The sequence below is a fragment of the Muntiacus reevesi genome, chromosome 2 (assembly GCF_963930625.1).
Source record: "Muntiacus reevesi chromosome 2, mMunRee1.1, whole genome shotgun sequence".
Classification (NCBI taxonomy): Eukaryota; Metazoa; Chordata; class Mammalia; order Artiodactyla; family Cervidae; genus Muntiacus; species Muntiacus reevesi.
The window spans coordinates 55,023,065-55,039,058 of record NC_089250.1 but is presented as its reverse complement, the minus strand read 5'-3'; the positions used below and the strand labels follow the sequence as shown (position 1 = coordinate 55,039,058).

Sequence of the window (15,994 nt, the reverse complement as noted above, 5' to 3'; positions counted from 1 at the left end):
CTGTAAAAATACTGTATGCTCCTGGCACTATGCCTGCTGTGCCTAGTAGAGGGTTGGCGCTGCAACAAAGTATTATTATCTCATTTAATGAAGAGGAAACTGAAGCCCAGAGAGGCTGGGTTGTTTTCACAAAGTCACATCGCTGGAGTAGAGGCTCTGTCTGGAGCAGTCTGACTCCAGCGCCTTTAGTCTTAATTGCTCTCAGTAGACCCTAGAATGACCAGTGCCTCTGGTGTAGTGCAAGTGAGTCAGTCTGGGGGTCAGCTTCAAAGGCAGACCTGAATGAGTATATCTGGAGTGGGGCTGACTCTGCTTGTCAGTGTAACAAGCTCCCAGATGATGCTGAGGGGCCATACCATGCTGTGAATAGCAGGGCTCTGTGGGTTTTCCATGCCAAAGGCCTGGGGCTGGATTTCCCAAATATTCCTAGTCTTTCAACCCTTTTAAGTCACTGACCACTTTGTCCCCTGAATAGTTATGATCATTAATATCCATATTTCCCTGAGCGCCACAGGGTTTTTGCAGGAGAGTTGTCACATTAATGTTTCATTAGGTTATGGTTTTTGTTGCATTTTTCATTACCCTCTTGACTGATGGTGGCTCTTTCCAACCAGGAGGAGGGAGGGGAAAAAAAAGAACTCTATAAATGATTTGAAAATGGGCTGACAACTGTCTTTTGATCATTATCAAAGACAATGTAAATAATAAATGAAGCACAGAAGCCACAGGCGCTGGGTTAGCAGTGACAGCTCACGCTGAGAGGCTCCCTCCGGCCAGCAGAGCCACGGGGGCTAATGAAACCTTCTCTCTGGGGCGGCAGCCTTTGGACCATGAGACTCAGCCAGCGTGGAGCCTGGTCGTGGCCGTGGAGAACGAAGAGCCGCTCTTCTCCTGTGAAGGGGGGCAGCTGCAGAGACCCCCACAGGCCTCAGCCAGCGCCATCGTCAGTGTACGGGTGATCAATGCCAACGACCCGCCCGCCTTCCACCCGGGGACCTTCATCGTCAGTGAGGTCGATGGCGCAGGGCCGGGAACTCGGCTGGGAATGTTCAATGCTACAGATCCAGATAGAACCGCTGGCCAGATAAGGTGGGGAGACTGGAGTGGGAAGGGTGGGAGTTCATGCAGAATTAGCCACGTGCCAGAGAGGGTTCCTTTTTGAAATTGACTCCTTCTATGTGCTCATGAGGGCGACTCCATCCTAGTTGTGAAAATGCCATAAGTCACCCACCCCAGAACTCCCCTAGCCCAGGTTCAATGCAGTTTTCCTTCTGTAGTGTCCTCTGACCCTCATGGGAGGAATTCACTTGTTCATTTCCTTTGCATAGAGCACAGAATTATTTTACAGTCTTTTTCCTGTGTTAAAATAATTTGTTATGTATTTCCAGTCCCTCTTTACCAAATGTTGTAAACTGGCAGCCTTGTGGCTTCTGGCCAGCAGAAGTGTTTTCAATTGTGGCAAAATGTACATAGAGTTTACCACTATCACTGTTTTCAAGTGTGTGGTTCAGGGACATTGAGTACATTTATACTGTATGTCACATTGCACCTTCCCCACCACCCATCTGCAAAATCTCTCCTCCATCTCTTCATTTCCCCAAATTAAAACTCTGCACCCAGTAAACAAACCCCCTCCCCATTCTCCCCCACCTCTAGGACCCTGCACAACCTTTTTCCTTTCTGTCTCTATGTATGTGACTACTCTAAGTACTTCATATAAATGGAATCACACAGACTTTCCTTTTGTAACTGGCATATTTCACTTAGCATAGTGTCTTCAAGTTTCATTCATGCTCTAGCATGTGCCAGAATTTCTGTCCTTTTAAAGCTGAATAATATTCCACTGTGTGTATATACCACGTTTTGTTTATCCATTCATCTGTTGATGGATACGTGGATTGATTAGTGTTTTGTTTTTTAAAAATGAAGTTGCCACAATCCCCAGGAAGGTGGCAGAGTGGAGAGTGCCAGGAATCAGTCTCCCCATCCGGACAATGACGGTGCTGGCAGAATTTGTCTGATGGACTGAATTTGGAACTCAGGAATCTGTGGAAGGATTGCAACTTCCAGGGAAGACAGTGCAAACCGTGGTTCACTGTGGTTCATCTCGGCTCTTAGCGCAGTACCTCCCTCACATCCAGCCCATGCAAGGCAGCTGTGCCTCTGTCCCTGGAACTGGATACACAGCCTATGGGAGCTGGGGTGGGCAAAAAATTAACAGACATTGATTCCCTTCTCATCAGTAATTAATTTGTATATGTAAAGATTAAACTCTCCAGTTAAAAGACAGAGCTTGGCAGAATGGATAAAAAACACATGATCTGACTTTGTGTTATCTTCAAGAGGCTTTCTTGATATCCAAAGACACAAATAGAAAACCTAACACCATATACAGAAATTAACTCAAGGGTTTCCCTGCTGGTTCAACGGTAAAGAATCTGCCTGCCAATGCAGGAGACTCGGGTTTGATTCCCGATGCAGGACGATTCCACATGCAGTGGAGCTACTAAGTCCATGCATCACAACTATTGAACCTGTGTTCTAGAGGTGGATGCCACTGTCGAAGCCCTCGTGCACCAGAGCTTGTGCTCAGCGACGAAAGAAGCCACTGCCTTGAGAAGTCTGTGCACCACAACTAGAAAGTAGGCCCTGCTCACTGCAATTAACAGAAAAGCGTGAGCAGCAACGAAGACCCAGCACAGCCAAAAACAAACAAATAAAATTATTTAAAAAATTAACTCACAGTGGATCCAGTAAGTAAGTGTTAAGACCTAAAATAATACAACTATTAGAAGAAATCCTAGGACAAAACCTCACAACATGGATGTGGCAATCATTTCTTGGAAATGACACCAACGGCACAAAAGAAAAGATAGTCAAATTGGACTTCATGAAAACCGAAACATTTCTTTTTTTTTTTTTTTGCATCAGAAGACACTATCCACAGAGTACAAAGGCAGAATGGGAGAAAATACTGGCAAGTCATACATCTGATAAGGGATTAATATCCAGAAATTATAGAGAACTTCGAAAACTCAACAAGAGCAACACCACCACCCTGATCCAAAAACGGACAAAAAACTTGACATTTCTTTAAAGAAGATACGAGTGGCAAACAAGCACACGAAAGATGCTCAACATCACTAATCATGAGGGGAATGCAAATCAAAACTGCAGTGAGACATCACTTCACACCCATAAAAAAAAAACAGAAAACAGGCTCTAGGTTCATCAGATTTGAACCACCTCAGTTCAACTGCTGATTCAAACTGTTGTACAGCAGAAAACAACACAACATTGTAAAGCAATTATCCTCCAATTAAAAAAAAAAACAAAAAATGGAAAACAAGTGTTGGGGAGAATGTGGAGAAATTGGTATCTTTGGGCACTGCTGGTGGGAATATAAGATGATACAGCCTCTGAGAAAAACAGTAGGGGAGTGCCTCAAAAAATTAAAAATAGAATTACCATATAATCTAGTAATTCCACTTCTGGTTACATGCCCAAGAGAACTGAAAACAGGGCCTCAAAGAGATGTTTGTACACCCATGTTGATAGCAGCATTAATCACAATAGCTAAAATGTGGAAGCAACCCAGGGAGCCATTGATGGTGAATGGGCAAACAAAATGTGGTCCATACATGCAATGGAATATTGTTCAGCCTTAAAAATGAAGGGAATTCTGCAATATGCTCCAACATGGATGAACCCTAAGGACATTATGCTAAGTGAAATGCACTAGTCACAAAAAGACAAATTCTGTACAATTCCACTTATAGGAGGTACTTAGAGTAGTCAAATCTCATAAAGAAATAAAATATAATGGTGATTTCTAGAGTCTGGCAGGAGGGGAAATGGAGAGTTATTGTTTAGTAGGCATAGAGTTCAATTTTACAAGAATGAAAAGAACTGTGGAGATGGATGGTGGTGATGGTTGCATAGCAGTGTGATGTATTAATATTTAATACCACTGAAATGCAATTTAAAATGGTGAAGGTGGTAAATTGTATGTTATGTACATTTTACTGCAATAAAAAGGAGGAGATAATAAAGCTGCAAGCATTTAAAAATCAAGAGTATGCTAACAACCTGAATTATCTGAATATTCTTGAAAAAGAGGAAGATTTGGCATTACTGGGTCTGTGTCCAATGGGGTCATGATCATTGGGGGCATGGGGCGAGATCCCTTTGACTTCTCACTCATCAATTGACACCAATCCTTATCCGACCAGCTTTGCTCATTTCTTGCACCTGCTCGGGACACCCCTGTGAGCACTAGAGTTTGAGATTCTTCCTTAGAGCAATGCTTCTCGACTTAACCATTGAGAGGGACCAGATGTTGCTTTTTAAGATTTCCAGTTCACTGTGGAATAATAATTTTATAAAATATTAAAAGATAAATTAAGAAACCGTGATCATGTGCTTGGTGGTCACAGTAATGCCACTGACTATAAAAATTTCCTGATGTTCGCTTCTCAGTTTTCTCTCTTATCTCCTTGGGGGCAGCTACCCTGGAGTTCCAGACCACCACAGGTCTATGCAGGCAAGTGCTGAGTTAAAGAGGCCCAACTGCAGTATGAATCATGTCACTTGGAAGGCCCTTGCTGGGTCTCACCCTTGGGGTCTCTGATTTTGAGGTCTGGGGTTGGGACTGAGATTTGCATTTCTAACAAGTTCCAAGATGATGCCGATGCTCCTAGTCCCTGCCTGGACCTCTTCTGGGGGATACCCACAGAGACCCCAAATCTGATTCAGGGCTGTATTCCTGTCCCTAGAGTATGTTGGTCCCTTTGTAAACCCTGACTTGACAAATATCAGACAGGGAGAGTTACTGACCTTTTCCAGGGCCTTTAAGTGATGAGGAAGAGAAGGCACATGAAACCCCCTGTCTTCCGCTGTTTTGGGGAGTGACATCTTTTCTGTTTGCCTGTGGGTCCAGGCCTTTCCTTCTCTGGGTCTCTTGGCAGGTAGGTTGGGTTCTGATGTTTCCGCTTGGTTCTGATGGCTGCCCTCTGACTCTGACAGATCTTGGGGACTTCTGGATGGCCAGGTGTGCTCGTCCATTAAAATGGTTACCAGGTGCAGACAGGTGAAGCAGGATGTAGACAGCCATGTTCCCTGGCTGTATTACCCACGTGTGAATCCTCTAGGCTCCAGGGGTAATATAGTCTTGTGCTTCTGTTGCAAGGGCGGGCTTGGCTTAACATGAAGCCACCAGCTCCTGCAGGCAACTGAAGATTGGCTCTTTTCCAGGATGAAATGTTTTCCCCGAGGTGGACAGAGTTATGTGCAGCCCGACAAGGACAGGACACCTGGTGTTCAGTGAATACTCATCTGACACTCTGGTTGGGTCTCAGGTCTCTGGGCCTTCATCAGAGCCAGGAACACTCCTAACAGAGGTTCTTACAATTTCCCAGATTCACAATGAGAATTGTGTCTGCTGTGGTATGTTTGGACTTTTCTCTTAATGTAACTTTTTAATTTTAAAAATTACATGTGTTTTCTTCTGCAAGATACAAACTGGCTTATGATCCTGCAAACTGGGTCAGCATAGATGAGCGCTCTGGGGTGGTCATCACTGTGAAGCCAGTTGACCGGGAATCTCCTCATGTCAATGACAGCATTTACGTAATCATCGCTCATGCTATTGATGATGGTAAGCACAGACCCAGAATTGTCAGAGGGGGGCTATGTTTTCTTGCTCCTAAGGGGAAATGACACAGGTGAGTGTCTTTCAGCACAACTGGGAAAGATATAAACTTTTTATCATTGTGCATCCATATTGATGATTATTTTTGATAATTCTTGAAATGGCAAACTAGGGGGCTATGCCATAGAAAGAGGGACGATGTTCATTCAGAGACGATGAGCCTGATAGGGACACAGCCCCACCACAGCATCTTTTTCATCTGTTCATAAGACAACTCTCTAGCTCTTTGTCAAAGCCAATTGCATATGATAAACATGGGCAGTTTCCCTGCACTTGGACCACTTTATAAGCTCAGGAAAATGTGACTGTGCAGGACAAATTTGTCATCAACCAGGATCGGTGATTTTTATCAGCATGTTTTAACACTTTTCTCTACAATCTCTCTCAAGGCTGTATTTCTAAACCTACCAAAGCAGAAAGCTAGAAAAATAAAATATTTCAAGTAATTTTAATGACTGTATTTAAGAAAATCTGTAAATTAGAGTTGTAATAAGAGTTGTCTTATGAACCCAGATTCCCAAGCATACATGGTTGTATATCATATTTGCATAATTAACAGTTGTATAATTAATGTTGCTTAGGGAGCTATTAAATCTGTGTTCCTAATTGGTTTTAGGTGAGGGTTCCATAACTCTGTTATGGATGTTTTAATGAATGGCACTGTTTTTTCAGTGGAATAGTTTAAAAAAAATAAATTTTTATTTTGAAGTCATTGTAGACTCACATGCAGTTTTTAGAAATAAGGTAGTGGGATCGCAAGAACCTGTTGCCCAGTGTCCTCCAGGGGTGACACCTTGCAAAACTCTAGTGCAAGATCCAGACCAGGATCACGGTGGGGACCCAGTATAGAAGCTGAGGTCTCCAGAACTACATCACACCATCCCCCACTGCCCCCCCCATTCCTGCCTTAACAACTTCCATGGCTGATATTATCATCTACTCGATAATTGTACCTCATTCAGCAAGGGTTTTATTAACTTATCCTACCCAGATTTTCAAAAAAGCAGGAAAACAGATCCAGCCCTTGCAATAAAGCTTATTGAAAGGGAATTGGCCTCAGTGTCTCCGCAGAGTGGTTCTTTTCTGCAGAGGCCGAGAGCGCTCATTCGCAGGCATCTGTGTGCTGGGGCAACCTCTGGAATTAATCAGCAGCCCTGCTGGGACACCCCCTCCTTCCCACCCAGGTGTGCCTCCACAGACGGGAACAGGGACCATGCTGCTCTTCCTGTCAGACGTCAACGACAACGCTCCCATGCTCCGTCCGAGCTCTCAGCACCTGGAGATCTGTCAGTCTGCCGGAGACAAGGCCCTCCTCATCGAGGCGGAGGACAGCGACCTGGAGCCCTACTCCGACCCCTTCACCTTCAGACTGGACGGCACGCGGGGAGATACAGGAGACATGTGGAGACTGGGGGAAAACAGGGGTGCGTATCACACTGGCCAGAGAGGAAGGCTGGAAAAGGACAGAGACCTGACTCACACAGACTCAGGCCGAGAGGAATGTGCTAGCTTATGTCACCAAGAAAGGGACAGGTAAACCTGTGTCCCAGCAGACCTGGGTGCCCAGAGGACTTCCTGGAGGCGGTGGCTCCTGACCTTGGCTATGTGTTCCCTTCATCTGCAGGCAGGCTCTCCTCTGGAGATAGCAGCGTGGCGGCTGGGAGTCCCTGGGACTCTTTCTGGTGCCTCGCAAGAAGGTGTACATCATTGCAAGGCTGGAGCCACCTGCCCTGCTCAGCATTGGGTGTGGGTTGGGAGGGCAGATGTGCTGGATGGTTGGTACTGAGCCCACACCTGGACCTGGCTGGGATCTGGGCTTAGCCCCTCCTGATCCACACGGGGGATGAGTTCAGGAAGTGTAGGCACCCCTAAAGGAAAGCAGGGGTGCTGTTTCCATAGCCGTGAGTAGACAGTTCTCAGAGAGTCCTGAGTCCTTCTAGAGAATCATCAACCTGAGGGTGGTCTTGGGAACCACTTCACATGCCACTGGTGTCCACGGGAGAGTGGTCGTGGCCACCTCAAACATCCTACAAAGCCTGGCACAAGGGAGGCATTAGGAAATAACCCCTGAGCAGCTGAACGAATGAACACATCAACGCAACTAAGGTCCCCCTCCTTCTGCAGGTTATTCAGTGGAACTTCTAATGCAGAGAAGCCTTCCACTTGGTGACTACTCTGTGCCGCTTCTCATCGGAGACAAACAGGGACTTTCCCAGAAGCAGACTGTCCATGTGAGGGTCTGCTCCTGTCCTGATGGATTCACCTGTGCAGAGCCCCTCATCGCGAGAGCTGGGGTCCTGCAGGGGGCTCTGGCCCCTCTCGGTGTAGCGTTCATGGCTCTGGCAGGTCAGCATAGACAGAAGTTGTCCTGGGAATGCAGCTCCTCTCCCCGGGCTGTAAGCCAAGGGCATAGAGTCCTTGGCGGTGGGGATGGCCGAGGTCAGCGGGTTGTCTTTGAGAATGACTCCCAAGTTCATGGGAGGCCCAGGTTGGGATGGGAGGTTTCCACCCTGCTCAGACAGACTGCCTGCCTGGCAGAGGGGGCTTCTGCTCAGTAGCAGCACTTGACAGCAATGGAACCTAGAGAGGGACATTGTCTAAGGACAGTGGTCCACTGTCTATGGATTCCTGCTAAGCAGGAGATGCAGGTTCAATCCCTGGGTCTGGAAGATCCCCTGGAGAAGGAAATGGCAACCCACTCCAGTATTCTTGCCTGAGAAATCCCATGGACAGAGGAGCCTGGCAGGTTATAGTCCACGGGGTCGCAAAAGGTCAGACATGACTGAGCAACAGAGCAGAGATGCTTTTAATAGCTGAGGACAGCAATGTACACAAGCTCCCAGGCTTGGCAAAGGCTAACAGGGAAGCTCGATTTTCAAGGAGACTGTAAAATATTACTGGTCACGTAGTATTACTTAATCAGTCCGACAAATAGTCACCTCTCACCTACTGTGCCCCAGGCTGTGCTAAGCGCTGAGGCTGCAAAGACTGATGAAGGCTCAGCTTGCCCCCATGAGCTCCCAGCCGAGTTACATGCCAGCAGCGCAGGCCTCTGTGGGAGGGAACCTCTGATCGGCCAGAGCTCCGGCATCTCCTCGCCCCCTTGTCTCGTCACAGCTGCTCTGCTCCTCCTGCTGCGATGCCGCCTTGTGTCCGGAGCCGAGAGGCAAGGTCACCTTGTGCCGTGGGATGAGGGGATCCAGACCCTGATCACGTGGAACCAGGAAAGCAGAGCCGATCCTCCCCAGGTAGTGCGGCTGGGCTGTGTCTCATGAGGATGATGCGGTAGGCTCTCCATAGTGCTCTCGTTCACCGCCCACTCATGTCATCATCTCGTCATATTTGTTTAGGGCGCTGGCTCTGAACTGGGGGCGATTCTGGCCCCCATCCCCACCCCAGGGGACATCTGGCAGTGTCTAGAGGCGTGTTGGTGGTTAGAACTCAACTGGGAGTGCACAGTCGGCGGGGCGGGTGGGGGTGGTGGTGATGCTATCGTGTCTGGTGAGTAGAACCGCCTGGGGGACACTGCAGGCCGTCCTGCTGTGCCCAGGACAGCCCCCATGACAGAGAGGTCACCCGCTTGAGTGTTAGCAGTGCCGAGGCTGAGAAACCTTATTTAGGCCAAACGACTTTTTTCAGGTGGCGTTTCTCTAGTATTAGTAACAGCAGTTACCAGTTATGTCCTTGTAGCCACAGGTAAATAAGGCTGCACCACTGTGTTCACACGTCCCAGTTATTCCACCTTATGTGAATACACCTGCCTGCATCCACACACTGGGAACACTGCACACTCTTGAGAAGATTCCCGTCACCCAGACAACATCACTGCTTCCACCTGCCTTGTCCTTTTCTGCCACCGGACATGCCCCCTGATGAGGAGGGTCTGCAGGACAGCACGGGGGCCTCCCCTCTCTGTGGGGAAGCCAGTGAGCCCTTAGGAAAGAAATCCAGGCTTTCCCTGGTGACCCAGTGGTCAAGAATCTGCCTGCCAGTGCAGGAGAGAGACACTGGTTTGATCCCTGGTCTGGGAAGATCCCACATGCTGCAGAGCAACTGAGCCCATGGGCCACAACTACTAAGCGTGTGCCCTAGAGCCTGTGCTCCGCAATAAGAGAAGCCACCGCAATGAGAAGCCCAAGCACTGAGATGAAGAATAGTCCCCACCTGAAGCAACTCGAGAGAGCCCTCGCAGCAACGAAGACCCAGCACAGCCGAAATAATAAATAAATAAATCTTTTTAAAAGAGAGAAGAAATGCAGCACTTCTCAACATCTGAGTCCCTCAGTGAATATTTGTTGAGTGAGAAATGGATAAGGCTCCACACAGCACTGCCCACCGTGGCGACCCCAAGAGCCATCACTGAGGCTTAGAAGAGGGCAAGGACCAGTTTTGAGATGCTGAGGCTGACTGAAATAAGGTTTTCTCTTTGGTTGCTTGGTTTTTGTTCTTGCCATCTCTTCACGTGAACTGCTAAACCACGAGAAACTTCACTTCCTGACCAGTGATTACAAAGTGTCCATGTGCCAGGGTCGCCCTCCTGCTTCACAGCGCAGGCGGTGTTTTCCAGGGTCAGGATGCTGTCTGCGATGCCAGAGGGGAGACGTTACTCCCTGTCCTCTGTGTTAAATGCTGCCATCTGTAATTTCAGCCCCAGTCATATTTCTTTCCCTCTGTCCCACAGGGGAGGCCATACCTCAGGGATCACATGCCAGCCCCGTCCATCAGCCCAGCCGAGGTGGGCGCCAAGCTGGGAGCTAAGGTGAGTGTGGCTTGTTTGCTGCTTGTGTTGAAACAAGAGGAGTGGCTTTGATGACTGTTCAATGTGAGGGGGACACCATGGCTGCTCCCCCACCCACATCCTGGGATGTCCCCCTGCAGGCCCACCCCACGCCTGCTTTCACCCCAGCCCCACCTGCAAAGTCCCTGCAATTCTGCTCAACCTCACATGCCTTTGCTCCCAGCTTAAGTGTCAGATGGCTCAGGCCCACACTCCAGTCTGTCCAGCGCTAACTTCACGACTTTAAACATTATTTTCCTTTAAATGGACTTGGGTCCAAAAGAAGTGCATTTCTTTAAACAGGAAATTTTATATTTCAATTGTAAGCAGAAAACCAGTTTTACTTGTGTAAAGAGCAGGTGTGTGAAATGCAGACCCAACAGAAATGGAACCCTGTGGTCCTAGGTAGAAAATGTGGAAAGAGAGAGTGAGCCAGGACAGGCTGGCACCTGACGGACATGTCCTCCTTGATGTCATTAGGAGCATGGAAGAGGACTTAGACAGAGACTGATTTTTCTCACCATGTGGTTCAATGTCGTTTGAAACCCTGTTCCCAGTCTGTCTAAATTTGCTCTTCTCTAAGCGGACGGAGACTCCACTTTGGAAAAGAGCGAGTTGACCCAGGGCTTCTGTCATTTACTATGCAGGCACCTGGCTGGGGAGAGCAGGGCCAGGTCCAGAGGGCATCTGCCCACCACTCCATGTTCCCAGGGGGAGGGGCAGAGAGACTCCTGGAGAGGGCTGGCAGGGGCCTCCTTTCCTTGACTGGTCTATAAGCTTCTGGAGGCCAGAGCTCCTGGTAGGCACAGTAAGAACTCTGGTCCACTCATCGTGCCCTGGGGTTTGCACTCTGCAAGTATAATCCCATTGCATCTTTACCAAAACCCTGCCGGAGGGTACCTTGCTCCCCCATCTGCAGGGGAGGACTCCAAGGCTGCTCTTCTATTTTCTGGTGAGTCTAGGTTCCCTTTATGATGTCCTGCAAATAGTCGGTGTACCTGTTGTTGCTGGTTTGATAGTCAGCCATTTACACACCTTCCCTCCGTGAGATTGTCACTTACGATTACCAGGTGACCTGCTATTTTAAAATCTGTGACAAGGTATGGACTTCCTTAGAACTGTTACTGAGGACCTGTGCCTGCTTTATTTTCTTTGAAATTTTATTTCATGATTGAAGGGCTTATATTAAAAATAGAAACCCAAAGCGAAAATTGTCCACAATCCCATCCCTAAACTAAATATGAACAGTTTCATTTGTCTATGTCAGCTTCTAGATCTTGTGTGCATATTCAGTTCTCAGGTGTCTATAATGTCATCCATAGAATGTTAGAATCTACATCTTCAAGTCACGTTGGGTCACACATACCCACTTTATTTTATTCTTTTTTTCCTTGCTTCTCTTCACCTTTCCTTTTCTACTCCCATTTTCCCTCCCCCCATCATAATGCTAATTTTTATTTGCACGTGAGTATCTGAGCAGGAAAAGGTGTAGCTTCTTTGTTTTCACCTAGAGGGAAATGTGTTACCTTTGGAGTAAACCAGCGTTTTCCCATAGGATGTAAACGAAACGCTGCTTTCTTTGTGAATGCATCTGACCAACTACACCTTGTCCCGGGAACTCCAGTGAGTTGCACAGGTTTACTCCTGTTGCTGGGACTTCACTGGTGACAGACAGTGGGTTCCCTTCTAGAAGATTCTGTGATTCTGGTAGAACAAACACATAGTTGTGAAAACCGTCTCATATATCTAACTAACTATTGTGATTGTTGGTTGTTACTGAGTTGTTATTTGATAGCTTTGATCAAATATGACACCCACAAATAAATACATTTCTCTGTGTTCATGTCTGGGCACCAGAGATCATCTATAAGACTAAGAGCGCTGGCCTTGGCCCTAACCAACTTCCAGTCCAGTGACTCTACACCTCCTGCCAAACTGAGCTGTCCTTATACACTCCATATACATATTCTAAAACTAGAGCTTTGCTTTTTAACATGAATTTTCAGGCTCACACAAAGTTGTAAAAATAGTTCAGAGTTCCTGTGTACCTTCCACACAGCTTTCCCCAAGAATAATAGTCTACCTAGAATGTTATCAAATCCAGAAAACTGACTTTGATGCGACACTTTTGACAGAGGCCTCAAAATACAGACCTTATTTGGACTTCACTAGTGTAACTAGCTTAACTAGTGTAACTACTGTAACTTAACTAGTGTAATATTTACTCTTCTAACAAGAGCTAAAATGGGTTCTCAAGGGCCAAAGAGTCACTGTTTTCATGACGGAAAGCTTTTAAGAAAGAATTCAAGATCTCTATAATTCATTATTTTTCTAAGGCTACGTTTGAGCCAAGATAAAAGAGTTCTTCTCTTTTGCACAAGCATGAATCCTTGAAAGGGCATGTACATTGATAGGTATGTCCCTCTGACCGTGGAAGGGTCAGCTTCACAGGCCTGGAACCCAGTCGGTCCCACAGGCCCCTATGCTCAGAAAGGCCTTGTACTTGGTTAATACTCTTCTGTCACCATCTTGAAACACTTCATATCTGGCAAGGGGCTCACATTTTTTATGCTGGGTCCTTCCAATTATGTAACCAGTCTTGGGTCTTAGGAATGAATGGGCCACATTCACAGACTTTGAGGCCACACTCACGGCACACCGTGAGTCTGATGTGAATTTTGTAGACCCAAGATGGGCTTGGAAATCTCATATTTTCATGTTCCCTCTGCACAAAGCAACTATAAAACTCACCCATGGATTTCTGCTAGGAATACCTACACTACTCTCATTAGATACCTTTAGTGCAGAAACAGGAGGCCTTATGGTTACAGAATTTCTAGTTATGTGTTTGCATCTTTGGGTAATTTATATGAAGCCAATAAACACTTCATTTTTTTTACTTTAATTAATTTTTCATTTTCTAAAATAATTTCAGGGTCATGGCGTGTTTTTTGAGCCAAGTGTGAGAAACAAATACTCTACTCCTGTAAGTACCGATGAAGAAGTTACCATGAAAAGAGTTACCTTACTGTCCTGGCAGCCGTGGGAAGCCCTGAAAATGGGAAACTGGGAAGGGGGAAGGTGGTAAAAATATACCCAACCAACGTCCAAATAAGCTGAAAGCAGTGAATGTGGGAAGCAGTGAAAATGTTAATCACTCAGTCCTGTCTGACTCTTTGGAACCCTATGGACTGCAGCCCACCAGGCTTCTCTGTCCATGGAATTCTCTAGGCAAGAATACTGGAGTGGGTAGCCATTCCCTTCTCCAGGGGGTCTTCCCAATCCAGGGACTGAACCTGGGTCTCCTGAATTGGCAGGCGGATTCTTTACTGTCTGAACCATGACATCTAGGGAGCAGATGAGAACCAAATAAAGTACTCACCTCTAGACCTGAAAGCACCAGAGTTTTTCAGTCCCTGACAAATTTCTTTTGCTGCTGAGAAGCTGGGAACTTGATGAAGGCCTGAGTATTCTTTTGCTTTGATTCTTCATGGATTTATAGAAGTTTTGAACTAAGGGGACTATACAGGCCATTAGTCCATTTTCTCCTAAACCTTTCTAACAGCAGAATCCTTCTTTACAAATGAGATCTTACAAAGAATGACATTATAAATAAAACAGAAAAGAGCTGTTTTTTATTAGTACTGATTTGAAGTGCAATGACATTTACAACATACACCTGTTACCAAAGCAACAAATAAAAATAGTGATTCAACTGGAAACAATAACAACAAAAAGGAAGTTGGATATTGTGGAGGATGTCTGCAGAGCTCTTCTTTAGCGCCTAATTCATTGCCTCACATTGTTGAAATCGATTCTTAAGGTGTCAAAAAGATTTCAATTTATGACAATAAGCAGTTTCAAATATTTTTAAGGGAGCTTAGTTTATCATATCAGGTTCTCTTCGATTTAACAAACAAGATACAAAAAGCTTCCTTCAAGTATCATAAAAGCAAATTATAACATTTTTGCTTTTATTAACATGTTGAGAGGACTCAGTTAAAAAGATGTAAGCCCTTCTCCATTATATTAGAAAAATAACATTAAATATTATTATTAAAATAACTTTCACATAATTAGAATGAAATTCAAGCACTCTTGCTGAAGCACCTTTGGGGAGTCGTGGGTCGTGGGTCCTGGGAACATGCCTGAAACCAGCTCCATGCCGAGCTGCCAGGGGAGGGAAACAATGCTCTCGGCTTTGACAGAGGCATGTGCAGTAAATGCAGCAAAATGAAGCAAAAGCAGCAAAAAATGGCATGTGGTAGAACCTAAACTCTACTCAAGGCAAACTTGACCCTGAGTTTTCCTGGAGACTGGTGTTGTACCTTCCACCGGCCCGGAAAGGACCACAGGGTCTGACCAGCAAGCACACTGGAGGAAGGGCCTGTGTCTCTTGTATCCTCCTCCGAGAGGCCCGCGTGGGCTGGAGGGCAGTGACTGAGAACACAGCATCGCCAGGCAGCAGGCCTCCAGGGTTGTTGGTAGGGTTATTCCTGCTATCTCTTTGGCTAAGAGTGTTTAGTTCAATTTGCAATGGTGGGATGGGATGGGTTTATGTGTATAGACAGATATGGGTACAGACAGGTGTGTGTGTGTATATCTTCATGGACATGTAAAATTATCCCAAACTTCACAGTGTTTTATACACATCTTATGGAGTATACAAAGTACCCCTAAATCCAGGGGTGATCAGAAGTCACCGCAGCTGTAAAAGTCACCAGTGTGTTTCTGAAAGTGAAAGTGAAGTCACTCAGTCGTGTCCCACTCTTTGGGACCCTGTGGACTGTAGCTTACCAGGTTCCTCCATCCATGGGATTCTCCAGGCAAGAATACTGGAGTGGGTTGCCATTTCCTTCTCCAGGGAATCTTCCCGACCCAGGGATCAAACCTGGGTCTCTCGCATTGCAGGCAGACGCTTTACCCTCTGAGCCACCAGGGAATGCTCTCATGTCGCTCTCTCAATTAAACCCACCTGACAGCTGGTCGTTGTCCTGGGATGGTCTGCAGCCCTGAGGCCTGGGGTCATCTGGTCTCTCCTGCGCTATCCTCTGCCTGCAGGTCTGGGCTGCCTCCAGCCTCCCGGCCTCTACTGGCCTTCCCTCCTCGTGGGCCTTCCTCTGCTCCCGTCCCCAGACCCTCCTCTTCCTGAGAGGCCCCAGGTGCATGCGGCTGAGGTCTCTCTTGCACCTTACACGCTCATCACTATGTTTCTCTCACCTTGGGTGCAGGCCCTGCACCTGTGTGAGCCTGAGTGAGGGGCTGCTTGGCCTCACCTGCGTGGGCCTGACTCCATGATGCAGGGGGGGCTCTCTGGGGTCCCGGGTGGCCCCCACGTGGGGCATGCTAAGCCCACCTCCTCACAGCTCTACCCCCCTCTTCAGCCAGAACCTGAGACGCAGGTGCTTGCGAGAGAAGGCTGCACGGCAACCTGTGTGCACGAGGTGCGGCTGACCTGCCAAGGCGGGAGGAAGGGGATTAGTACTTGGAACCAGCCGTGCGTTGTG

The 15,994-nt window shown here is 47.0% G+C and overlaps 1 protein-coding gene across 3 annotated transcripts in view; it reads left to right on the top strand.

The window, feature by feature from the left end:
* Nucleotides 1-15,994, top strand: part of CDH26 (cadherin 26) — a 45,868-nt gene that overhangs the window by 26,232 nt on the left and 3,642 nt on the right. For 2 of the 3 annotated variants that reach the window (XM_065921675.1, XM_065921674.1), the window contains 7 exons: nt 821-1,089; nt 5,514-5,656; nt 6,895-7,134; nt 7,835-8,056; nt 8,828-8,958; nt 10,392-10,469; nt 13,423-13,473. In XM_065921675.1, coding sequence (XP_065777747.1) covers nt 821-1,089; nt 5,514-5,656; nt 6,895-7,134; nt 7,835-8,056; nt 8,828-8,958; nt 10,392-10,469; nt 13,423-13,473 — 1,134 coding nt within the window. The remainder of the gene's footprint in view (nt 1-820; nt 1,090-5,513; nt 5,657-6,894; nt 7,135-7,834; nt 8,057-8,827; nt 8,959-10,391; nt 10,470-13,422; nt 13,474-15,994) is intronic. The other variant, XM_065921676.1, reaches the window with a different exon arrangement.